At 36.2% G+C, this 27871-nt stretch overlaps 3 protein-coding genes and 1 pseudogene across 3 annotated transcripts; 2 read left to right on the top strand and 2 right to left on the bottom strand.

Moving 5' to 3' along the window:
- Positions 1-478: 478 nt before the first annotated feature.
- or40a1 (odorant receptor, family 40, subfamily A, member 1) lies at positions 479-1465 on the top strand. The gene has a single exon (XM_016242712.1). The coding sequence runs from the start codon at positions 479-481 to the stop codon at positions 1463-1465; it is 987 nt and encodes a 328-aa protein (XP_016098198.1).
- Positions 1466-7598: 6133 nt separating this feature from the next.
- Positions 7599-8594, bottom strand: LOC107558995 (olfactory receptor 1M1-like). Its single transcript, XM_016242704.1, has one exon. The coding sequence runs from the start codon at positions 8574-8576 to the stop codon at positions 7599-7601; it is 978 nt and encodes a 325-aa protein (XP_016098190.1). The 5' UTR covers positions 8577-8594.
- A 1900-nt stretch (positions 8595-10494) lies between these two features.
- Positions 10495-11873, top strand: LOC107558994 (olfactory receptor 2L5-like; annotated as a pseudogene).
- A 1292-nt stretch (positions 11874-13165) lies between these two features.
- LOC107559005 (olfactory receptor 1C1-like) lies at positions 13166-14173 on the bottom strand. The gene has a single exon (XM_016242710.1). It carries the CDS (start codon positions 14144-14146, stop codon positions 13166-13168), a length of 981 nt encoding a protein of 326 aa, XP_016098196.1. The 5' UTR covers positions 14147-14173.
- Positions 14174-27871: the final 13698 nt, after the last annotated feature.

The raw sequence follows: 27871 nt of genomic DNA, 5'->3' as shown, positions 1-27871 counted from the left end.
AGGAGAAACATTTTTGCTAAACAACAAGACCTCAGTCAAGGTAATTATTTCTTTGTTTGTACACTGTGGATAATTAAACCCATTAGACCCTGGTCATTAGTTTAAGAGTCCTTTATAAATCCCTTTTTCCTGTAGCACTGCAGGATTTCAAGATTTACAGAGTGGTTGGTGGGTATTATTTGTATTTGTTTAATTTCCAGTTGTAAATTAACTTAACAGTTACACTGTTTTTTTTCTGTTGCAGTACTTGTATTTAGTTTCACAGCTGTATGAAGCTAATATGAGGCTGGTTTTATAACAAATGAAATGGAACAATATAATTTGCTGCTTCAGTGCTAATTCAAACAACATTTCCTCTCCTGTTTTTGTTAATGTTAATTGTAGAAAATGTCTTTGTTTTTTTCCTTGTCTTAAACTGAATCTTTAAAAGCTGAAAATGTATTAATTGTATATTTGTTTCAGATTTGCCAAAGTTCAAATGAATTTTTCAGTTGCTTTCAGCAATGGAACAAATTATTTCAATGGGGGTTTTTATTTAACTGCCTTCCGCAATTTGGAAAATAAAAACTACCTCATTTTGGCCTTGGCGATCATCTACATTATCACCTTGCTGGGTAACCTTGTTCTTCTGGCTGTCGTCCTAATGAACTCCAGCTTACAGAACCCCAAGTATCTTGCTGTATGTAATCTAGCCATTGTTGACATTTCAATGAATAGTGTTATTATTCCTCAGATGGTGCCTGTTTTTGCATTCAATCAGAATTATGTTTCATTTGGAGCATGTTTTTCCCAAATGTTCTTCATGCATTTTTTTGGTGACATGGAATCTTTCTCTCTTGCTCTTTTGGCATATGACCGTCTGATTGCTATCTGCTGGCCTCTGCGTTACTCTACAATAAACACCAACCTGAGGATGCTGCTCATAATAGTAGGGATTTGGTCTCTGGTTGTTCTGCTTGAGATTTTCCCAGTTTTTTTTGCAGCCAGACTCCCTTACTGTGGCTCCAGAGAGGTACAGAGCTGCTGTTGTGAACATGGCCCGGTCTATAGGTTGGCTTGTACGGACACCTCTTACAACCGACAACTGGCTACAGCTAAGACTCTGACTGTTTTACTAGGCCCTTTGACTTTTATTATTTTCACCTATGTGATTGTAGTGGTTGCTGTGACACGGATTGCATCCATGTCACAGCGTTGGAAGGCCTTCCACACCTGTCTCACTCACCTGCTGCTGGTCCTGCTCTATTATATGCCTGTCATTCTAGCATATATACTAGGGAACCTGCGATTAGTTCAGAATGTGGATCTTTTCACAGCAATTCTGACGGTTTCGGTTACCCTTCCTCCAATGCTGAACCCCATCATCTACAGCTTAAAGACTGATGAACTCAGAGACAAGATAGTCAAGCTTCTGGGAAGGCCAAAAGTGACACAACAGATTATTAAAAATAGGGCCAATGGTTAACAACAATAACAATTTTATTCCTTTCAAAATACTTGTAATTTGTAAACTTGTCAGTTATGTTTAGCATGTCCTGAATTTGTCTCAAACCCAATGTTTGACCCAGTGCATTATGTATTATTATTGCATTGTATTCATGGTGAGTTCCTCATCTTTCAGTGCAAAAAAGAAAATAAATGACAGAAATATTATTTGGTTGATTTAATTTGATTTGTCTCTAATCCAGGATTTTTTCCCCCACTTATTTCTAGTACTGTAGTATTTGTAAATATCACATATTTAGATGTTTTATCTAGTCATTCACAAACAGTTAGCAAAATTAATAATTAGGTAAACAAAATACGGTTTCATAATGTAGTAAGTTCCAGTGTCCATAAAAAATCTGTAAATTTGAGAGCCTGAATGACTTTAAAATGAATAAAATTTAAACATACTTCACATACAGTCATCAAATATACCTTTAGTGTATAATGCATTTTAAAAATATATCTTATTTGATAGTTATTATGTTGCCACTCATGGGGGAACCAAGAAAAAGTATCTTTGGAGCTGTTTCACACTTAAGAACACTAGAGGTCAAAATAATTCATATGAACATATCTAATATGAAACACAGTCAAGGCAATTTGTCATTGGGTATTTCAGTGTGAAATCATGAAGATTCATTCTCTCATTTACCCACTAGATGGCAGAGAAAGACAAGAAACAATGCACTGCAGTTGAGCATTTGCACTTTAAAGGTTATGAAAGGCATACATGAAATTCTCTTTGAATGAAATGTTTTTGTGTAAAATAAACAATATCCTTAGAAATCAACTGATGAGTGAGTCTTTCATAACTCCAATATATAGCTTTATTACAATGCTATATTATTTTAGTCATTAGAGACACTCCAAGAATTTTAATAGTGTGTCTCCTCCCTTTTGAATGTACTCTTAGTAAAGCATATGCACAACACAACAACAATAAGGAGTCTAAAGAGTGATATAGGTTGTATTACAGAAACATCCGAACTCAGAATCCTAATCTATGTGTTTAGTAACCATGGCAGTTTCACTTAGGAAATAGAGCAGTTTCAAATCTTAAATCAAGAATTAAGATAGGAAGTTTCTTACAAAGACCAACTAGTTATACAATCACCAAATTACTTTGAATGTACAATTGAAAAAAAACACTGTTATATCAACAATATTCTCCCAAATGTTGTTTTAAATAGCACACAAAGAGTTGTTTAATTAATCATTTTCATATTAGAGAATGTTTTGAATTTGTTTGCAAACTTTGCAAACAAATTCAAAAATGTTTGCAAAGCTCTCAGGATGCTTTGATGTTTGAATAAATTATGTGGGTACTGTTATGAGATGATCATTTTCTGACTTTATTATTCGCGCTGTTGTTGTTGGTTCATCAATGATATATATGTGGTAATAGTTTTTGTGGTGATGTTTAAGATCTTTTTACTTAATGGTCTTTGATTTATTCAGGAACTGTGAATATACACTAGAATTCAAAAGTTTTGGGTCAGTAAGATTCATTTATTTATTAATCTTTTTTAAAGTAATTCGTTTTTATTCAGCAAGGATGCATTAAACGGATCAAAAGCGACAGTAAAGATATTTATAATGTTAACAAGGATTTCTATTTTAAATTAATTGCTGCTCTTTTGAACTTTCTATTCATCAAGAATCCTGAGAAATGTATCATGGTTTTCACAAGCATATTAAGCAGCACCACAGTTTTCAACATTTCTAATGATAAGAAATATTTCTTAGAGTGCCAAATCAGCATATCAGAATGATTTCTGAGGGTTCAGATTGCGCTAAAGATGGCTTTTACATCACAGGAAGAAATTACATTTTAAAATATATTCAAATAGAAAACAGTTCTTTTAAACTGTAATAACATTTCATGGTTGTACAATTTTTTTTGTATTTTTGACCAAATATCAAATAAATTATGCATTTTGTGAGCAATACATACTTCTTTCAAAAACATTTAAAAATCTTTTAAACGTTTGAATGATTTTATGCATGTTTACTTAGAGAAAGACCTAGAAACAAATCCACTGGTCACACATTGTCTGTGTTTCATCAAGATTTTATTCAGTCGCAACTTGACACAATTCTAAGTATTTTGTTTCTGATTTCTTTGGTTCTGAAACAGTATATAAAAGGATTTACTAGAGAAGGGCCAAGGATGGCCCCCTACCCTTCCTATTGTAAAACCACACAATCCGGGTCAAGACTATTCATATGAACATAGGAGCATAAAAACATACTATTACTAACAAGTGAGAAAAGCATATATGAAACATTTTCTTCTTGGCCTTTGAGGTCATTCTCAGAAGAACAGCGATCACTATTCCTATGTTGGACAGGCAAATGAACGGGAATGTCCCAAACAACAGTACGAAAGTCACTGTGGATAATGATATAATTTTAAAATATGGATTTGGATTTACACAAGTGGTTCTCATGAGAGAAGGATCAGCGCCATATTAGCGATTGCAAACATCTCCATTACAGAACCTAACTGGAAAGCAATAGCATATATCTGAAGAACGCAAGGGATATAAGATATGGCTTTATAACCAATGATCAGGATACCGATCATACTTGGACAGGCACTGCTGCCTTACAACATGTCCACTAAAGCCAAGTTGCAAAGGAAAATGTACATGGGTTGGTGCAAACACTTGTCTGTGGCAACAAAACATACTGTATATTTGCAGTGTTAGCAAGCATCGCAAACATATATACCACCAGCAAATCACAAACTCAGAAATGGTTTTTGCTGAAACATTTTGAGAGGACATGGTCCTTTGTAGCAAAATAATAATATTAATAGCAAACTTTAGCAATCAACCAAATAATCAAATAATTCAATCATTCTGTGGCATATTCCCTTGAATTGATTACGTGGCATCTAATAAATAATGTCCACCATCATTTTTTTTCAATCACAAAGGTTTCTCTGCAGATTTGCTCTTCTTCTCAGTCTGTCACTTGGCTTGCTAGTCCATTAATTTTTCCAGTCTACAAATGTCAGATCTGTATGTGTATATAAATGCCTCTCTATGTGATGTTTTATTAACACATTTCGGGAGGAGCACGCACAGATAATTAACATGGCCAGTTCATCATTAGTGATTACACCATTTATCCAATCGGCACAAGAGAAAACTCCTATAAATAACCAAGTACGTCCTACCTTTGTTATCTCTCGACATTCAGCATCCCTCCGCCACCCTGACCCCGCACGTTCAGCATAGTTTCTACCCCAGCACGGGGAGAAGCACTCGGGGGAGCGCTTTTGGGCCGGGCTGGACACCGAGCTCGGACCCTTTTCCCCGGACAGGGGGAGGGTGCCCCGGGCTTGGGAGTCTTGCAGAGCTCGGAGCTCTCTCCCTGGACAGCACGCCAAATACGCATAACCTTTATTTAATTATATGTAAGTGTGATCTCGTGAAACATGTATATAGGCTGGCATGGCCCCATGTATGCTTGGCTATTTTTCCTCTGATAGAAACTCAATCGATTGAATTATGTGTGTTTGTGTGTGAAGTTCAAAGTTCAATGCTGTAATGATGTGCCGTGCCCCTGAGAATACTAAAGGGTTGTGTTACTTTAGGACTTCATCCGCAAAAGGGTTTCAGCTCATCAAGAGGATAAAACAGGTAGACTTTGGGGAAACAAGACTCATTAGTGGGTGTTATTGTGGCAAGGTACCTGCTTGATTGGCAGACTGTGCCCTTTACTCATCCCTGCTATTCACTGTACATCAGCCTGTATGATTACAACTAAAGATTCAGTAATGTTCACAATAATAATGAACAATGAGAGCGAAATAAATTTCGTACGTTATTGATAAATACGTTATTGTTTTTTTCAATTATTAAACTACCAAGTGACCCTCCAAAATATTTCATGGTTAACGTTTTCATTAATACTGTGCAGAAGTATAAGACTGTTGTTTACTTAATTAAAAACAAGCATGGGAAATGTGCATCATTTTATTAAATCATTAGCTTGAATTATACTTGGGGATTTGACCTGGAGACCTCTAAATATTCTCCATGGAGAAGTTATTAAGAGAATCTCCAGACCTCAGGTCCACTTTCATTTGATCTTTTGTTCCAGTGGGACTATTTCATCATGTAGAGGATTAACATCTTTGTTAAATTGAATTTTGTTAAACTGAAATTATCAACACAATCAAATCTTTGTTGAAAAACCTTTGTGCACGATCTACTGCATGCCTTCTGTCATCTGATTGATAGATGATTTTTTTTAAGCAAGTAAAAGGCCTTTTAGTACAATTAAAAAATGGCCAGCTTCAGGTTATGGTACTGTGTCTTTTTGCTGTGAATTCTTTACAGATTTTTATAAAATAAACATAAGAATAATTCAATTGTAAGTCGCTTTGGATAAAAGCATCTGCTAAATGAATAAATGTAAAAAATATAAATAACAAATTTAACTAAGATTAACATTACTAGACTGAAGCAACTTGTTTTCTTGATTATCCATACATAATAAAAAAAATAGATGTTAAAATATGAGTTTAAATTATGATACATCAGGCTTTTGAGGAATGTTTATCTTATTGCTCAATCATCCTTGTATCGCATTGCATTATATGTTTTGCCCCCCAAAATAAAAACTATGCATGTAAATATTACTGGGAGATAAAGAGTGTTAATTGATATTTATTTGTCTTTAATGTAAGCAGTCTACTACTTTCATAAAGATCTCACTGATTTACCTTACAAGCTATCAGAATTTTAACTTACTTTCTGGTCATATAAATATCAGCATCTGCAGCTCAGTTTGAGCCTCTGAATAAAACTGAGGTGTTTTTTCCCTCATTGAGTAAGAGCTCCATATTCTCCTGGTGACCGTGATTTCACCAAGTACAACATGTTCCTGGATCGACATCCTTGTTGGATCCAACATTCGTATCAACCAATCAGAATTGAGGGATAACTTTTCAGGAAATATCTGTTTTAGGCTTACAATCAGCGTTAGGTGCTTCTACACCCTTATTAATCAGCTATCATTTCACACTGTTTTTAGGAATAAATTATGGGTTAGGTTTAGGGGTAGGGATTGGGTTAAGTCTATATTTTTGGACAGTTATGTTGATCCAGGATCAACAAAAGATGTTGATCCAGGAACATGTCTTACTTGGAAAAATCACGGTGACCATACTCTCCTATATCATACTGTATGAGCCATAAAGGCCTGATGTATCAAATACTCAACAAAAGACATATGCAATTTATTTATTTATTTTTCTTTCAATATGCTGTTCCATAAAATAATAATAATAAAAATAAAAATTTCTGGCTATTATTTAATTATTTAATGTCAGGCTTTATTGGGTTAAAAACCTTTTAATCTAAAGGTTTAGGATAGTTTAGGATAGTTTTGCAGAAGTACTGCTACCATACAAAAGGACTTTTAGTGAACTATTTTATATGAATTATTTTAGATTTGAACAAAATTCATAAATAGACCTAACTAAATGGGATTATGATTGCAGGTTCACAAACAGACAAAAATAACAGACACTTAAATGCAAATTTGTGTTACAATTAATACTGAAAAGCAAAGAAATCAACAAGATGCTATAATAGATACGTATACATTTCCCATACTTCTCAGTTTTGCAAACAAACGGATGAATGACAATCACTTTAAAAAATAAGAGGCCTGATTATTCCTAATAGAAGACTATGAAAAACTAAGAGTAGCAGATTTATGTTATATAGCTCTTTAAGTACATACACATAATATTCACTCAGTTATACATATAGCCTACACATAATATTCATACAGTTGTAGGTTATTCATTTATTTCAATGTGCCATAAAAATACAGAACAGACAGTATTAGCTCACATACCCATGTGAAACAACAAAATCAATGTTAATCATATTCAGCATGTAGTGATGGCAGTACAAACCATAAAATAACAGTATACATGCCCTACTTGCAGTCATTCTTTTTCTCTTTAATTTAATAAAGTTCAGCTGTATCTTGCTTATTTACAACAAGATGTGTGCATTAAATGTGCAATGAATACATAAAATGAACAACTTCTTTGAGAAGAGGAACGAACAAACATTTTGCAATCAATCTGAAATACCCTGGTCAATGGATGCAGACTTTTTTTTAATCACTGTTTGGATGAAGTTCTTAACTTCAGCTGTGTTTAAAACATATATCATGGGATTTAGCATCGGTGGAACAGCATATGCCAGAGATGTGCTGATGACTCTCACATTGGTAGACAGAGAAAGCATGATTGCAGCGATATATGTGCAGATTATGGGAAGGAAACACACTCCAACTAACAACAGGTGAGAAACACAGGTCTTCAGGGCCTTAATACGGCCCTCCCATGTTGTAATCTTACTTAAAGCGAAAAAAATGCAAAGGTAAGACAGGAATATTATCAGCGGAGCAGCAAAGTAGACAGCTGTGTTGAGTTTGGCCATAAATGAATTCACGCTGTTGTCGTTACATGCCATTCTATACACTGGTCCATGGTCACAAAAATAACTCTGAATCTCGTTGGACTTGCAGAATGAAAGTCGGGTGACCAAAGATACTGTCAAGCCCACCAGAAAAGTGCTAAGCATCCACATTATTGAGAAAACAGAACACATGACAGCATTATTTACAATGGCGTGATATCTTAGTGGCAAGCAAATTGCAACAAAGCGATCAAATGCCAAGACAACAAGGCTGACACACTGTATTGTATTAAAGAAGTAAACAAAAAACATGTTTGCCAAACAAGCATTGTAGGAGATGTACTGTGACTCAAAAAGAAAAGTCTTCATCATGTTAGGAATCAGTGCATTAGTTTCACCAATATCAGCCAAGGCCAAATGAAACACACCAATGTACTTTGGACTGTGCAGACTCCGGTCAATAGCTATAATGAGAAGGACTATAGAGTTCCCAATCACAGCAACAATATAAATGAAAAACAGGAACATATAGTAATAGCTGCTGTATGGTATACCTGAAAGTCCACTGATGAAAAAGTATTCAGGATGCACAACAGAGATATTTTGGGAAAAACGGGCATTTAAGATATACATGGCAGCTTTTTCTTTGGTGTTTTGTCTTGCTGAAATCAGAAATAACAGGCTAAGAGTGTGAGGGGAAAATTCTCACAGTATTTAACACAATTATCTAAACTATTTCACGTAAACAACGAGAACGAGTAACTGTTCAGTACAAGTTACTATATAAACTCTGCTATGTTTGCACTGAAGCCATTTCGTTTAGCTGTAGTGTGGGCACTAAGTTAATTACGTTATTAAGTTTTTGAGTGTTAACTTTCATCAATAAAAAGTTCAAACTAAACCCTCAGTAACTGAACATTTATGGAAGCTTCGGAATATGAGTAGGCTAACAGTTGAAATAAAACGGAAATCCGATTGAATTACATTAATGAGTTGATGTTGTAACCTACATGACGGACTTATTAATCTTTTGAAATTTATTGCCGCTTATAGGCCTATTTTAACATGAACACAACAGCTAGCCTATAGTCAGCCCGACACCGATCTGATCAGTGCACTTATATGCACGCTCATTTTGAGTTTCTACACATAAAAATATTAAATAAAATATATGACAAAATGACCCTAATTTGTTAAATTACTTCAATCATTTATTCGTTGCCATTAATTAAGTTAAGACATAGGCTTTTACCATGACCTTCATTCTCAGCTGAGAATTCACTTAGTGATATAAACACCATATTTGTATCTTACACTGATTAATTTTATCTTAAAACAATAAAGCATTACACATTACATAGATGTTCTTTTGCACCATTTTGTTTTTATCTATGACAAAGGTTTAATATATATTTGGTTGATTAGATTGTTGCATCAAAAAAGTAAAGTTATCATGATAATTTACAAAAAAAAAAAAAAATAGATAAATTCTATAGAAGAGCCATTTGTGAAGTTGCTCATTTTTTTAAATCACAAAATTAAACATTTTAAATTCTGATATTAATCATTTTATTTCTAAATCACAAGGATTTTGCAGTTTGAGTGTTTATAGGGGAACCATTTTCAGTAAGAACAGAAGTTGTTGTTGTTTGTGTAAAATCATTTCTCTGTGTACATACATTGTCATGTAGTATACTTGATTATGTCAACAGAGGCTTTGTTAACAAACTATGCCACCTTAGAGACTGTTGTTTGCTAACGACGGCACATTCACAAAGGTATGCACTCAAGTATGGGAAAATGGCACCCATCATTAGGTTTTTTATGATACAATGTCTGTTTGTATTTCAAAAGATAAACTGAAGATCATCTAAAGCAGTAATCTGATGGCCTTTTTATGCTCTCATATTATTTGAAAGACACTCAAGCTGAACTTTGACCTCCTGAAAGTCAAAGTTCCCAGGAGGTTAATGTTCAATACGTGTGTACCTACAGGACACGAGAGTATGTGTGCCATCAGATTAAGACTACAGTTATAAAATTGTATACAAAATCTAATAAAAAACATTCCCATCAGCACCAAGTGCTAAATTAAGCACAATATTTAAAAGATAATTTATACATTTTCAGTTCATAACCAATGATCAGTACTACTTCTACAACAACTACTACTAATAATAAGTATAATAAATGTTTAAAAAATGGTACAAAAACTGTCACTGGGCAGTACCCTTTCAAAAGGTACTAATATTTACCATTTAGGTACTAATATACCTGTATAAAAGTTTTTTACCTTGAAATATCACTTTCAAGAATCATTCTGATGGTACACTGACTGTAATAAGGCCAATGGCTTCTTTTTCCCACGCTCCATGAGGGCACGGGAGAGGAAAACAATCACTATCTTAGTACTACATTACCTTTTCATCTGAGAGTTTGGAAAGAAATTAGTATACCTGGAGCCTTTGCATCAACTGTTTTACATCATTCCCTTCTATATATTTATAACAATTTGTCTGTTAACCCCGCATATATCTGTGATTGAAGCAGAATGCACTTCATGATACCTCATAAAAGAGGTATGCAATGTGTGCCTTCTCAGTGTTTTCAACCAACTGATTACAGGCTGATTTCATAATTCTCTAACAAAACATCTTTGGTTGATTACACTATCAAACTTGTCTGCTTTTTTATTATTGAAACTGTGTCATGTTAATTGTAAATTGTGTATTACATTCAGAACTCTAAAACTGTTCTAAGGACTTTAACTCATCATGTCAGTGGGAAACATCTGTTTTATAAAGGAGTTTGTGATAGTCGGCTTTCCTGGACTTCTGCCTCATTACTATGGCCTTGTATCAGTGCTTCTGTTTTTTGTTTACGTGTTTACATTGGTGGGAAATGCTGTATTTTTGGCATTGTTTGTAATTACTAAGAGCCTACAGAAACCTGTTTATTATTGCATTATAAATCTAGTTGTGTGTCATGTACTATTCAGCACCACAACATTACCAAAGATAATCAGCAGATACCGGTTTCAAGATGGAACCATTTCATTCATGGGCTGCTTTCTTCAGATGTTTTTTGTGCATTATTTTGGCTCAGTCACTGCACGATTGTTGGCAGTAATGGATATAGATCGCTATGCAGCAATCTGTTTTCCACTTCAGTATCATAGTCATGACAAACAGAAATGTTTTCATTCTGATCCTGGGCTCTTGGTTGTTGGGTTTGATAGGCCCCTTGATGATGACCATTCAAGCTTATCCTCTTCCTTACTGTGCGAGCAATAGCATTGTGCACTTTTACAGTGATCATATTGCCATCACAACACTGGCATGCACTGACAGAGAAGAATATAGTTATCCAGCATTCATTCATGCTATGATAGTACTGCTGGGCTCTCTTGCTGTAATTTTCTGGGCTCTTGGTTGTTGGGTTTGATAGGCCCCTTGATGATGACCATTCGAGCTTATCCTCTTCCTTACTGTGCGAGCAATAGCATTGTGCACTTTTACAGTGATCATATTGCCATCACAACACTGGCATGCACTGACAGAGAAGAATATAGTTATCCAGCATTCATTCATGCTATGATAGTACTGCTGGGCTCTCTTGCTGTAATTTTTTTCTCTTACTGTGCTATCATTGTGGCAGTTCTGCGTATATCGAGTGCTCAAGGATGGATGAAAACTTTCTCCACCTGCAGTCCTCAGCTCATCATAATTGCCCTTTTTTCCTACCCAGATGTTTTAATTATTTGTCAAGCAATATTAATATAAAATTCAGTACTGATTTGCGATTAGTCATTATTATGATGTACTGTATAGCCTTTTACCACCCATGATCAACCTCCTCATTTATTGTTTGAGAACAGATGAGGTAAAGAAGGTTTTAATAAGAAAACTTCAAAGGAAAAAAACACATTAAATCAGGGAAGACTTGACTGTACCTTTTTTGTCTGTAGTCTTATAATATTTTATTTATATTGGCCTACTGTTTATATTTTCTGAAATTCACACGAGCAAACTTTCTGAAGAAGTCTATTTTTGTACATCGAAAACTGAGTGTCATACAAATATTTGTGAGGTCTTATATATTCGAGTCCTTTACATAAAATATAAATATTTATATATTTTTACAGTAAATATAAATGCCTATGATATCTAAATATGAAAAATATGGTTCATAGCTATGTGCAAAAACAGAGGGATATATATATATAAATACTGAAACTTATTTTTATTTTGCTGCATTTAATTACAGTAATGTCCAGTCATGAATCCAGTGTATTTTAAGCAACTTTAAACAACATGTACTTTGCTTTATATAGGCTACATGTATTTAGTCTGTGACACTAAATAAATGATTAACAGATATTAGATCATCCTGGTCAATAATTAGATTCATGCTAAGTTACAACAACATGTGTGTCAGAATGGACATTTGGAATCCAAAGTGAAAGAGGAAAACAATATGAAGTTATGTTATTTGAATTACATTGTCCGGCATTTGATCTCTGGGTTTTACACGCAATTAAAAAACATACACTTGCTTGAATGTACCACTAGATAGCAGAAAAAGACAATTTATGCCGCTGAGATTTTATATAAGCGTGTGACATTGTTTGTCTCATGAAGTGTTACTTAAAAATACTTTGAAAACAGTTTATCTCTATTTCATTTTAATTCTAAATATTATATTACATTTTCATTCCTATGCTTGAATCAAACCTATAAGCCTTTGAAAAGGGTGAAACAATAAACTGAAACATACACACACACATTTGTGTGTATATGGGGTAATGTTCATTTTCTTTATTCATTACTAAAACCAGGAAAATAATAAATGTAGAGAAACAAGAGCAACATCAGCAGATCTCAGACCAACAGTCTCATGTCAAAATGGGCTACAAATTCAAACAGGAATACATTATGAAATAGTATATTATTTAGTCACATGTCTTACTTGATATAGCAAAATACATTTATAGAAGACAGTGAACACAATGTGTAAGGTCAACATAGTAACAACTGCTCACAAAAAGTTTGTTTTTGTCTTAACATCACAAGGTTAACGAATAAAGGTTGGATAACTGTACAGTTTATTGAGGCAAAAGTCATAGTTAAATCGTTTGTTAATAGCGAGAATTGAACCTTAAAATAAAGTGTGACCGGTAATTTAATTCCCAATCATTAAATATAAATAAATAGATATTTCAGTCATTTTAAAATGTTCTCTCTAATTGGTGCAGATTTGTTTTTAAGCACTTTTTGAATTATGTCTTTGATTTCAGCCGTCTTTAGAACATAAATGATAGGATTTAGCATCGGTGGAACAGTATAAGCCAGAGAGGTGCTGATGACCCTTGCATTGGGTGTGAGAGAAACCAATAATGCAGCAATGTATGAGCAGCATATTGGCAGGAAATATATCCCTACTAAAAACAGGTGAGAGACACAGGTCTTCAGAGCTTTTAAACGTCCTTGCCAAGTTGTAATTTTGATTAAAGCAACAAAAATTCCCATATATGAAAGGAATATAATGATCAATGGTGCTACAAGGTATAAAGCTGAGACAAGAAATGCAATGATCTTATTAATGCTGTTGTCATTACATGCCAACCTAAACACTGGTCCGTGATCACAAAAATAACTCTGTATCACATTAGATTCACAGAATGAAAGTCGGGTGATCAAAGACACCATCAAGGCCACAATCGAAAAATTAAATGCCCAAACTGCTGAGAAAACTAAAACCATACTGGTATTGTTTACAAGAGCATGATATCTTAATGGCAGGCAAATTGCAATGAAGCGATCATATGCCAGAACAACAAGAGTGACACTTTGCATAGAACTGAAGAGGAACACAAAAAACATGTTTGCCAAACAAGCATTGAAAGAGATGTACTGCGAGTCAAACAGAAAATTATTCATCATGTTAGGAATCAGTGCATTAGTTTCACCAATATCAGCCAAGGCCAAATTAAACACACCAATGTACTTTGGACTGTGCAGGCTTCTTTCAAAAGCAATAATGAGAAGCACTATAGAGTTCCCAATTACAGTAACAAAATAAATCATAAATAAGAATATATAGTAATAACTGCTGTACGGTATTCCTGAAAGTCCAACAATGAAAAAGTATTTAGGATGAACAATGGAGACATTCTGGGAAAAGCTTGCATTTAGAGAACTCATGGCAGCTTTGCGTTTGGTGTTTTGAGCAAGCTGAAAATAGAAATTACCACAAAAACATAAGCAAAATCTAGGAAATTTACAAAACTGTCATTTTAAATGTCCCTACAATTTACAATTCTGAAAATATACCTTCATGTAATTGTATATATAAAGCTTTAGAGTCTGAACAAACAAGGACAGTGACTGTCTGAATACTTATGAGCTGCTTTGAATGAAATTACTCAGCTACAAATGCTGGTCCTTATCCATTCATGCCGCAAAGATCACTGGATATTTGTGTCACTGAATCCAAATATATCTTCTGATTCATCTCTTGAGAGCCTTCAGACGACACAGTGATGTAATATGGTTTGGCAAATGTTTTGGCCACTATAGTTTGGATCAATGTTTTATTTACTGGTCTGCAAGCAATCCTCACAACAATTGTGTTCTCATTTGTGCACAACAATATTATGGTTATTTAAGGGTGAACAGGAAGCATTAAATGAATAAAATGGAAGATCATAAAATATTTTTGTTAAAAAGTATTTTGTTCATCATTTATATACAGTATTATCAGTTGGTAACAATATCAACAATCAGTTTAGTGGTGACCAAAAAATAACCCCTCTGGGCCAGGGGTGTGCAATCCTGCTTCAGAAGAGCCTTCCAGAAGAGCTTAGCTCTCTGCCTCATGAAGTACACCTGAAGCAGCTAATCAAGCTCATCAGGATCACTATAAATTTTAGGCATGTCTGTTGGAGCTAAACTATATAATTTACATTAGAATATGTGTTAATTCTATAGCTTATTGTTATATTCTGATACTTCTGATTTGTTGACACTTAGGTTGTGCTTTCTTTTTCTTTATTAGCGCTACATTATGATCTATATTAATTTAGCGATTCAGTGGATTTAAATTTTGATGCTGAAACTTTAATGTATTTGTTCAGATTTTTCCTTCCTTATTATTTGATTTGATTTTGACAGCCAGTGTGAAATTGTATCACTATAGAGGCCATTCTGATAGAAGGTTATTAAAATAATTTGGATTCTTAAAATTGCTTAAAAGATATGAATATTGAAAAATAGTAAGTGTATCCAAACTTTTGACTAGTACAGTAAACAATTTAAATATATATATTAGTAGGACTTAGATAATCAGTATAGAGCATAAGGGATGGGAGATTTAAAGTAATTGTGTGTATTACTTTGTCTCTGTCACTCTCTTCTGGTTATGTTTGGGATGTACAACACACTAGCAGGGCTGCGTTCAGCCCCGACAAAACGGTGCAAAACATTTTTAAACGGAAACGGGGGTGCGTTGAACACACCGTTCTGATGACGCAAGAGTTGCAACTATGGCAGTTGAGAAGGCCATTCTTTGTGTTCTTTTTGAAGAATGTTCGGAGCCTGATTAAATCGGTATAAATACGTGTTTAATACTGCAAAATATGCTCGATGTTACAGTCACTGTCCTTGCCGTCCAGAATAAAAGAGAACATCCCAATCAAATGAAGGGATTTATGGAAACTGTGGTTCCTAATTATTGTGATCCAACATTTGCCTCACATTTCAGCATGAAAAGACAAACATTTCAGGTGAAGGATAATCCCCTTCTTACCTCTAAGACTGTGTTATGATCTATATGGCCTTATTATTTTTATTGTGAGTATTAGGCTTATCATTATTGCTGATCACTGTTGTTGTGCTATGTTATTGTAATATTTACCATTATATAATCAGAGAAATATAGAAAAGTTTATGAAAGTGCCACTCCACAATACAATAGCAAAATATAAAAATATGTATAGTATTTTTATGTCATATTAATCAGTTTCTAGCACACCAATGCACTGGGTCAGCTGGCCAATCAGAGCAGACTGCGCTTGTCAAAGGAGGGGGCTTTGTTGAAAGAGGCATGTTTGAGAGAGGCGGGGCATAGAGGACCCACAATAATGTACAGTATTTGAAAAATAATGTGTTCTTTGAACATTAAAGCATGTCAACATATTCTGTTACACCAAATACACAAAATAATGATCTTTAAAATAGCATCATATGACCCCTTTAATGTAAATAAACATGTGCAAACAATATACTTGCTCTTGTGAATTAATTTTGATGTTAATTACATTGTGCCAACTGTCTCTTTAATACTGCGTGGTTTATGCTGATTGGGCTGACATTTTTGACACACCCACCAAACAAGAGAAAACATATCTCAAACCCCGTTGCACACCGTTTACAGGAAACATGTCGTTCAAACCGGAAACCGTAGCAAAACTTTGCGTACCGGTTTGAACTTGAACTTGCCCCAGGTGATCTCTGTTACTAAGAGGCCTTTTCTAAGAGGCAATTCCAGAATTTTCAACCGAGTCTATTCTGAGAATTTATTTATTAAAATTCAACCAGAAAACAGTGAAATATATAGAAGTTTTGTTGGACATGTTTTCAGTGGTCTGCAAACTGTAATTTTCTGGAGCTCACTGTTGTGGTCATTGCAATCTTCACAGTTTCTGGGATCCTGCTGACGTGAATTCTAACAGCCACATCAGAAGTGCAGAAACTGTTTAATATGGCAACCTTACTGAGCAGCACCATATTCAGTATAAATCATGATGCCTGACAGTACAGCAGTGTTTAATACAATGATCACACAGATTTGGTTTCATATCAGGACTCTCTCTGTTGCTGTCATGAAAAACAGAGTTGAATTCTCCAAAATATTATTAATACATCTGAAAGATTCTATATTGCTACACCACAACACACAACAAGAGTCTTAATTCTTAATTATTCCATCTGGATTGTAATAATAGTATCCTGAGATCTCATATCTCATTTATTCATTCACCCATGAAAGGCAAGTTATTTAATTTCTGAAGCAAAAAGAAAAAAACCCCACAATGCATATCTACTGCAGCTAATCTAAATACAGAATAAGAAAATTACTGTATTCTGATGCTGACTTTTATTATTAAAGATGATTAAATCATTGATGACTGATATATTTTCTACTACTGTAAAAAAGTTTTCTGTATTTGTTGTGAAACTTTTGGCAAGTGTTGCATCATCTTTCATTGAAAAATCGAAAGGGTTGAAAGAGTGTTTATGTCTCACAATAACTCGGTTGGTACATGTCAGTCTTATGCACACCCCTTCAAGTAAAGTGTTACCGTAAAACTTTAGCTGTTAATGAGCAGCACTCATAACAGATGACTAATTACTGTATGTGTTGATGCACAGGAGACCATGTACAAATAGCTCTGACACCTGGGAAAATCCTGTCTCCCATCACCTTGAGTACTGTAGATCAAAACATCATTAAAAAGTTGTTTAGAAGGGCAATGGCTCTGTGACCTTACAAAACTACTTTATTAACATTTTTTATGGCATAGTAGGTATAATTGTTGCATTATAAAACTGGAAGTCAGCACCAATGCATTACACACAGCCCTCAGTTCATTCCCTGAAAATCATAAGCTGAGATGTTTTTCTTTTTCAACATATAATCAAAATATTATATTTCTAACTTAGTTTGCTAACAATAAATATGTTAGATACATTACATTACAGTCGTTTTTTTTAAGATTATGAAGTTGGGCCTTTTCTGGCAGCTGTTAAAATAACATTTACAAAATTATTTAATTTTGAGATCAGTGTATCATTAGATAGATCTTCATAATGACAATAATTTCTTAATTTCTGTCACAAGTGCAAAATGAATGGGTTGTTATCGAAATTTCGAATAGAATAATGAGACACATACCTGAACATATGTGATCACAGGGCTTCTCTTAACAACGTCCATTTTGGCTTTTAGTCGAAAAATGTGTATACTTGGCGGAAATCGATATATTCACACGATTACTTAGTATTTTCTTTAAATAAAATCGGTTAATAAAATGGTTTCAAACACCGGAAGTGACCACTCACAGATTGCATAATCCACCTGTCCATATCTCAATCCGCTGCAGAACCATTAATCAATCAGCGTGCTCATAATTCCCGCCTTCCGATGACGAACCTCCAGTAAACTTCTGTCTCCGTAGGCCTACGTGAATTTATAGGCTACATAAAACTAACAAATATGCAATTATTATAGTATTCCCTTACCAAAAAGTAGTATACTTCAAGTTTATTTTAGTAAGTATACTTAAGTAAAGTTCAAGTATATTTTTAAGTATACTTTATGTAGTAAGTATACAAATATCAGTGTACTAGTAGTATACTTGTAAGTGTACTATTTCAATACTCCTTGGGACTAAACTGGCCCACTTTCTAGTATATAAAAGTATACTTTTAAGTATACTTTAAGTATAACAGTAGTAAACTTTGAGTACACAACTAGTTTACATCAAAATGTTTAGTTTGTACTGCAACTATACTAAAAGTGAACTTATAGGTATACTGATAGTTTACTAATTAAATACTTGTAGTAGCATTTTTAGTACACTTTGAAGTATAATCTCAGTAAACTACTAGTTTAGTAGTTTTATACTGCAAGTATACTCGTAAGTTTTCTTTAAGTGAACTTTACATCATACTTTAAGAATACTACTATGTCCCTATTTATGTATTAATTTGTATATATTTTGTTACATAAAACATCAAAAGAACAGGGTATCTGCTTATAAACAAAAACATTTTATTCTAGCTTCATGCATTCTTTTTTTAAACACTTGAATGTGGATAAGTTTCATAAATAAAAAATAAAGAAATAAACAACATTTTGAACAAAAAGCTGAAAAAAGACTATGAATTGGATTCAGAATGATAATCAAAACGTAGATAAAGTCGATCAACACCCCAAAGCTTGACAGTTATTACCTCTTCATTGGTCGACATTTTATTCCATAATGTTACGTAGTTTTGATGCTGTTTTATGACTGATGATCGTGACTTTAATCCAGTATACACACATACACACACACACACACACACATACCTGGCTCTGATTGCTCCTGCAACTGACTCTTGTTAAGTGGACTATTTAACCAGCTCTCAGACTCTCCCTCATTGCGAAGTCTTGTATTGCCCCGGTGTACATTTCTGAGCGTTTCTTTCCATGTCTGGCCTCTCTGTATATTACCTTGGACTGTTTCTCTTCTTCTGATTGCCTGCCGCCTGCCCCTGAACTCTTGCTATTGCTCTTTGACTACTGATTGTTTGCTGCCTGCCCTGACCCTTTTGCACGTCCCTGTTTAACGATTTGGCTTCTCTCCTCTGTTGTGTTTGCTGGTGTTTGACCTTGCCTGTTGATTACGATTTCAATAAAGCTGCAGATGGATCCTCACTCTGTTGACGTCTCGTTACAGAAGACTTCGCCATTACGTGATCCAGCAGCTCTGGCTCAACTTACTACGGAAGTATCAGCTGAGGCAAATCAACTCGCTGCTCATCAACACCAGCTGGCTCGACTGATGACACTATCTGAGGAGCTTGTTAACACGCTGCGGAGTACACGCCTTTCATCTCCAGAATCAGCTCTTAATCAGCCGAGCATGGACACGTCATTCTCCTCCACTCCCTCTATGAATCCTTGCCTGGCTCTTCCAGACAAATTAGGAAGTATCAGCTGAGGCAAATCAACTCGCTGCTCATCAACACCAGCTGGCTCGACTGATGACACTATCTGAGGAGCTTGTTAACACGCTGCGGAGTACATGCCTTTCATCTCCAGAATCAGCTCTTAATCAGCCGAGCATGGACACGTCATTCTCCTCCACTCCCTCTATGAATCCTTGCCTGGCTCTTCCAGACAAATTCGACGGAAGCCCACGAAGTGTAAGGGATTTCTGTTGCAATGCTCCTTGTTTGTCAACCAACAGCCTGTGATGTACACCACTGATATCAGTAAGATCTCCTTTGTATGTTCACTACTAACTGGTAAGACTTTGGAGTGGGCTACGGCAGTATGGAGGGAGGATGGATCAGCTTTCCCCACATTTAGTACTTTTCTCCGACGCTTCCAAGAAATATTCGAACATCCTGAGTATGCCTTGTCATTTCGCACCCTCGCCGCTCAGACTGATTGGGTTGAAAGCACGTTGAAACTGCTCTTCCGCAAGGGACTCAGTCCAGATCTACAATCGGAACTGGCCTGCAGGGACGAGGTGGAGAACGCTTAACCAATTCATAGAACTGGCTATTCAAATTGACAATTTGATTCGTTCTCGTCGCCCTACCAGAACGATACCCACCAGTCGTTCGGTTCCAATCACTTCTTCTTCCTCATCTTCTGTGGAACCCATGCAGCTCGGATACACTCACCTGTCTCCAGAGGAGCGAGAGTGCCGAATCACTCAACGTCTTTGTCTCTATTGCGGCCAAGCTGGCCATCTCTGGGCCTCCTGTCCCACACGACCGCCTCTTCGTAATCCCTCTGCGGTGAGTCCATGCATTCAGGCATATCACTCCAGTACATGCATAAAAGTACCCATAACACTATCCATAGAGGGTAATAACATATCTACCTCAGCGCTACTGGACTCGGGGGCAGCAGGGAATTTCATGTCACACGAATTTGCTCGACAACATAACATTTCTCTAATACCTTGCAATTCTCTGCTGGCAGTGGAGGCTGGACATCCTCTGGGTGAGGGAAGGGTCATGCACACCACCGTGAACTTATGTTTGGAGACCGGGACCCTTCACACGGAGAGCATTCGTCTCTACATCATCACTTCACCACATAACCCGGTAATTCTCTGACTTCCCTGGTTACGACAACATAACCCACTCATCTCCTGGAAGGAGGGTCGGATCATTCAGTGGGATCCTTCATGTCAAGTGTCTGAGCAACAAACCAGCAATTTCAGTTCAAGCCGTCAAGCTCCATCCACACTTCCCTCAGAGTACACAGACCTCGTTGAGGCCTTCAGTAAATCCAAGGCATCAGAACTACCTCCTCACTGCTCTAGCGACTGCGCTATTGACTTACTACTAGGTACAACACCACCCAAAGGCCGTATCTTTCTCAACCAGAGTCGGAGGCTATGAAGAAATATATCAATGAGGAACTTTCTAAGGGATTCATCAGACCATCAATCTCACCTGCATCAGCAGGATTCTTCTTCGTTAAGAAAAAAGATGGAGGTCTACGTCCATGTATCGATTACCGGGGTCTCAACGACATCACTGTTAAGTTCCGATACCCATTACCCCTAGTACCATCTGCCTTGGAGCAACTTTGCAAGGCCAACTACTTCAAGTTAGATCTCCGCAACGCTTACAATCTCATCTGCATCAGAGAGGGTGATGAGTGGAAGACAGCCTTCTCCACCTGTACTGGGCACTATGAATATTCCGTTATGCCTTTCGGCCTTGCTAACAGTCCTTCTGTGTTCCAATCCTTCATCAATGACATCTTCCGAGCCATGCTGGATCGTTGGGTAATCGTTTACATCGAAGACATCCTTATCTACTCCAACACATATGAGGAACACGTACAACACGTGAGGTCAGTGTTACAAAGACTCATCCACCATCAACTGTATGCCAAAGCTGAGAAATGTGAATTTCACCAGACCGGTACGTCATTCCTGGGTTACATCATCAGTCAGGAGGGAGTGGCGATGGATGAGAAGAAGGTCAGAGCAGTTCTCGACTGGCCACAACCGGCGACACTAAAAGAACTACAACGTTTCTTAGGATTTGCACATTTCTACCGCCACTTCATCAGAAACTTCAGCTCTGTAGCTGCCCCTCTAACCTCCATGACAAAGAGAAGCTCTGCACATCTCATATGGTCAGCACTAGAGGCCTTCACGGAACTCAAATCACGCTTCACGTCTGCTCCCATTCTTCATCACTCTGATCCTGAAATCCCATTCATAGTCGAGGTGGACGCCTCAAATACTGGCATCGGGGCCATCCTCTCACAGCGGCATGGTACTCCACCTAAGCTTCACCCTTGTGCCTACTTTTCTCGCAAGCTCAGTTTTGCTGAACAAAACTATGATGTCGGTAACTGGGAATTGTTGGCTATGAAGGCAGCTATGGAGGAATGGTGACACTGGCTAGAGGGATCAAAGCACCCCTTCGTTGTCCTGACGGATCACAAGAATCTGGAATATCTACGATCTGCTAAAAGACTAAACCCCAGACAGGCCCGATGGGTGCTGTTCTTTACACGCTTCGATTTCTCTGTCACATATCGACCTGGTTCCAGGAATACCAAGGCTGATGCTTTGTCACGTCAACACGACTGCCTAGATCCCAGTAACTCTGAAGAAAGCCTTCTCCCTGAATCATTGATTGTGGCCCCGTCCAGTGGGACATCATGACAGAGCTTGAACAGGCCAATTCACAAGAACTCTCCCCTGACCTGAGGACCTTTGTTCCTCAGGTCTTTTTTTTTTTTACCAATTTGTCCTGTTCCAAAATTAGCGCAAGGACAGAACAGAATAGAATAGAATAGAACGAAGCATCCTTATACTAGCTGCGCCTATCACACTTCCGGTCTGGACAGGAGTTCATGAAATCCACTGATCTTTCATTTGTGTCCAGTCAGTGAAGACATAAGACCACTAAACGCCACGATTAACCAACCAGAATCAGTTATTCCTGACAGCTGTGTAACAGTTGATGCATGAATATGAGGACTGATTGCTAGGCCTGTCATGATAACAAGTTTTTGTTGTGTGATATATTGCCCCAGAAATAATTGCGATAAGCGATATTATTGTCATTTTAAAGACCATTTTAAGCCACTGAATATATAATCATAATGTAACAGCATAATAATAATGCAAGAAGGCCTACACACTTCCAAATGACAACAAACTTTAAATTTTTAAGAACATTTAGATAATGGAAATTAAGCATCAAAATATTAGATACCTTAAAAAACCTGAATAAATACTAAAACATTTTCTAACAAAAAGTGCAAAGTAACAAGTAGAAAAAAGAAAAATGTACAAAGAATTTGAATGGAGATTGTTCCATCTACAGCTTTTTCCCTGACCTTCTTTTCTCTGTATATATACGATAAGTCGATATATTGATTATTGCGACAGGCCTACTGATTGCTATGCTAAAATGCATCAGCTATAATTTAACAGCATGTTACATAGTTTTTGTGGCACTTCATAATTATTTACATATCTCAAGAAATGTAGGGTAATTAAAATGCATTATTCTAAAAGAGCCTTTGAATGGCTGAGAATTTAATTTTTGATGCAAATATTGTGACAACAATACTCATTTATCTGTTTAGCACAAGCAAATGAAGGTAAATCAAACACACACGCCAATACCTTTCCTCATAATAATAAAAAATGTCATGTAAGTGTTTTGAAACTTTTGAGCAAGAGTTGCATCATCTTTGATTGAAAGTTTTTTTGCTCTAGGGTCACTTTTTGTTTTTCAAACTTCACCTGTTAATTAGCCACATATAGGCACAGAGACATGTAGAAACAAAATAATGTTTGATAAACAATATGTCACTCAGTGATCATGAAGGAGGCCTGCTTCTTCAGGGACCAAGAACAACAAGTAGCAAAATAAGACTCTGGGGAAAAGACACTTTTTATGGCAACTGTTTGCATGTTACTGACTGTTTATCAGCAACAAATCAGATGCTTTTTGATGTATTCATTTAATTGAATGTCACCTAGCAATTGTACAGTAGAGGACCGGAGAGACACTGCATACATCTCAAGAAAAAAACAAAACAAAAAAAAACAAGACTTGGGCCTGTTATGCTGTTAAAGCAAGATGTCACTGGTGGCCTGCTTTGACAGGTGATCCATGACCAGTGACCATCTGATGCAAGTAGGGGATACCATGCAAGAAAATCCTGCTTTGTTTACTGTCACCTAAGCAGAAGTTAATTATTATAGGTTATTAATTCATATGCCTTAGAGATACAGTCCTGGGCAGCGAGACTTCCCCCAATGTGCTAAATTATTAACTGATAAATCAATTTGTGGTATAATTGACCTAGAGACTTCCAAATAATCCCAGTGGAGAGATTATTAAAATAAGTGTTAGAACTGTGAATCACGGTCATGTGGACTGCTGTTTGCAGAGTATACTCGGGTTACACATTTACCAATTTTCTTATCACCAATCTCCCTAATAATACAGACTGTCTTTACTTTACCACATATTCTACATAAAGTGTACATTTATTTCCTTCATTATCCAATTTTCAAGTTTTAACTTCTCACTCTAAGCGAGTCATAAATATAAGTCTAATGTACAAACACATGTAACAAAGCTAGAAAAAATCTAACCATATAAGAGGCAAAGACACATGATTTAAATTTGTAGGCATTTTTAAATGCAAGTAGGGGATACCATGCAAGAAAATCCTGCTTTGTTTACTGTCACCTAAGCAGAAGTTAATTATTATAGGTTATTAATTCATATGCCTTAGAGATACAGTCCTGGGCAGCGAGACTTCCCCCAATGTGCTAAATTATTAACTGATAAATCAATTTGTGGTATAATTGACCTAGAGACTTCCAAATAATCCCAGTGGAGAGATTATTAAAATAAGTGTTAGAACTGTGAATCACGGTCATGTGGACTGCTGTTTGCAGAGTATACTCGGGTTACACATTTACCAATTTTCTTATCACCAATCTCCCTAATAATACAGACTGTCTTTACTTTACCACATATTCTACATAAAGTGTACATTTATTTCCTTCATTATCCAATTTTCAAGTTTTAACTTCTCACTCTAAGCGAGTCATAAATATAAGTCTAATGTACAAACACATGTAACAAAGCTAGAAAAAATCTAACCATATAAGAGGCAAAGACACATGATTTAAATTTGTAGGCATTTTTAATGTATACTTAAAAAGGAAGTGTAGTAGTCCCAAGCCCTCCATAAAACAAAACAAGCCCTGCAAATGAATAAAAGAACACACACAGAAACTTCTTACTTTATGTCTTGTTAATTGCATTTAATAGATTACCCTTTCATTAAAACATTTTGCAGTGTGTTTGTTAAAGCTTTTTATGCATGTTTGGCCTGGGTTTTCATTGCATTTACATAGTTTTGACCAGTAGGCATCGCCAGGGTATTGTATTTGAGCTCTTCTAAACAGTGTTTTCAGCTAATTATCTTCCGTGGATTAGAATGTGTGCAAAGAGTTGTGGGTGATTGAAGGACGCAAAGGATATACCTGATGCATCCTTCATAACAAGCTGAATGAAGGACATGAAACAAAGTGTGCTTGTCAAACGGAAGGCTGCATCCTAATGAGGCCTTCTTAAATGCTAAAGTCCTGCTCGGCATTAAATGTGTAGCGGATTAGCTCATACATAAAGTGTACATTTATTTCCTTCATTATCCAATTTTCAAGTTTTAACTTCTCACTCTAAGCGAGTCATAAATATAAGTCTCATGTACAAACACATGTAACAAAGCTAGAAAAAATCTAACCATATAAGAGGCAAAGACACATGATTTAAATTTGTAGGCATTTTTAATGTATACTTTGTATACTTAAAAAGGAAGTGTAGTAGTCCCAAGCCCTCCATAAAACAAAACAAGCCCTGCAAATGAATAAAAGAACACACACAGAAACTTCTTACTTTATGTCTTGTTAATTGCATTTAATAGATTACCCTTTCATTAAAACATTTTGCAGTGTGTTTGTTAAAGCTTTTTATGCATGTTTGGCCTGGGTTTTCATTGCATTTACATAGTTTTGACCAGTAGGCATCGCCAGGGTGTTGTATTTGAGCTCTTCTAAACAGTGTTTTCAGCTAATTATCTTCCGTGGATTAGAATGTGTGCAAAGAGTTGTGGGTGATTGAAGGACGCAAAGGATATACCTGATGCATCCTTCATAACAAGCTGAATGAAGGACATGAAACAAAGTGTGCTTGTCAAACGGAAGGGTGCATCCTAATGAGGCCTTCTTAAATGCTAAAGTCCTGCTCGGCATTAAATGCTAGAATCAGATGGTCTAGTAAGTGCGAATGGCTATGTCATATACATGTATGTTTCCGTCCCCATGGTCATGGCTCAAAAATACGAATAAAATGATAATTCGAGGAATACTTTATATAAAAAATCTATATATTTAACGGTTTTCTAATACATATAATCACAATCACCTGTGATCTCCCAGTGGTTCAGCTCAGTGCCAATTCCTTTTCAGCTAATTATTTTTGGTGAATTGGAAAGTGTGCAAAGGATTGCGGATGATCGAAGGATGCAAATGATACACCTCATGCATCCTTCAAAACAGGCCTAACGAAGGACGTGAAACGAAGACCTCCTAATAAGGGCCTGCCCCAAATGGCACACTTCATGTGCACTTGCAATCTTGTGGCCACAAGATGCATAACAATGGCCACTGCAGCATGTCTGTTAAGTCTACGAGACCATAGGGTGTCCCATTCATCATTTTAGCTTTCAGAAGTGTGTGTGTGCCCCCTTTGCAGCCTGCTATGTGCCCTCTATGTGCATAGAGCTCACCTCAGTGCAGATTTCTACCTGACAGTCAAAGTGGCATTACGTCACAAAACGTGTAGATTCAGAGAAAGACTGTGATGGATTACAGTCAGTTCTGTTATCATGGCAATTATGGCCTTTGATAGGTATGTAGCCATCTGTAATTCTTTAGATATCCTAATATAGTCACAAGGTCTTTGTCTGGCTGCATGGGTGCTAACACACGCGTAAATTCAAAATATTTTGACATGACACCCATAACTGGCACTTGCCTTAAAAAGACGGGTTTATGGGTTTGAAACCCATAGTCCTGTAGTTCTGATTGGTCCACTGTTTTGGAACTGAAGATGATGAGTGGCACTGCATGTAAAAATTGAAATTCTTCTAACTTGACACGGCGTCCTAAAAACACAATGGTCATTCCCGTCCATCTAGTGTGTATTTACATGGAAAAACAATGAAAAGTTAGAATGGAAAAACGTGTTCTGTGTGAATGGCCCCTAAGGCTGTTCTCAGCAGGTTCAAGAGCAATGAGAAGATGCTGCAGGCAAACTGATACAAACAGTAAAAAGGTTATTGGGCCGTGGCGATACTGGTAGAATATTGCATGGCTGGAAATACTTCTCAGCCAATCAGATTCGAAGACCAGAAGTATGTTTTTAAAAAATTTTTATGTGAAAACTATTAGAATCTTTTTAAAATCTGTTTATCAAATGTCCCGGGATATCATTTGCACCTTATTTTTTTATTATTTTTATTATTATAATAATAATAATAATTATTATTATTATTATTTAGAATAAGACAAGTCAATAGCTGTACTTTAGTACATCTGATGTACATTTTGTTGTCTTAATGTAATGATTTTTCCAGCTCAGTTTAAATAATATCTTTGCAATCATGTCAACGATATCTCTGTAAATGAAGTGTCCCCAACTAAGCAAGCCAGAGGCGACAGCGGCAAGGAACCAAAACTCCATCGGTGACAGAATGGAGAAAAAAGCTTGGGAGAAACCAGGCTCAGTCAGGGGGCCAGTTCTCCTCTGACCAGACGAACCAGCAGTACGGAAAAATCTATTTAAGACGTAATAAAACAGACGATGAATAATATTAACAGCAATTATTATATGATGCAATCAAACTTATAGCAAAATGTGGTAGTTCTGTATGTTGTTTCAGGGTTGGCATCATCTGAGGTCCTCTGAGGGGTTGCATCATCTCTTCTCAGGTGTTCTGGATCCAGACTGAAGCTTGTGTAAATCCTAGTTACCACGGGATGTTAATCCCGTGGCAAAAAACAGAGTAACAAATACAAACAC

Source organism: Sinocyclocheilus grahami, unplaced genomic scaffold (genome assembly GCF_001515645.1).
Source record: "Sinocyclocheilus grahami isolate Dianchi unplaced genomic scaffold, SAMN03320097.WGS_v1.1 scaffold671.1, whole genome shotgun sequence".
NCBI lineage: Eukaryota > Metazoa > Chordata > Actinopteri > Cypriniformes > Cyprinidae > Sinocyclocheilus > Sinocyclocheilus grahami.
This window is presented reverse-complemented; position numbering and strand designations above follow the sequence as displayed.

Bases quoted from the DNA above. Each gene is read 5' to 3' on its own strand.
- LOC107559005 (XM_016242710.1), bottom strand. From the start codon at position 14,146: ATGAGTTCTCTAAATGCAAGCTTTTCCCAGAATGTCTCCATTGTTCAT.
- LOC107558995 (XM_016242704.1), bottom strand. From the start codon at position 8,576: ATGTATATCTTAAATGCCCGTTTTTCCCAAAATATCTCTGTTGTGCAT.
- or40a1 (XM_016242712.1), top strand. From the start codon at position 479: ATGAATTTTTCAGTTGCTTTCAGCAATGGAACAAATTATTTCAATGGG.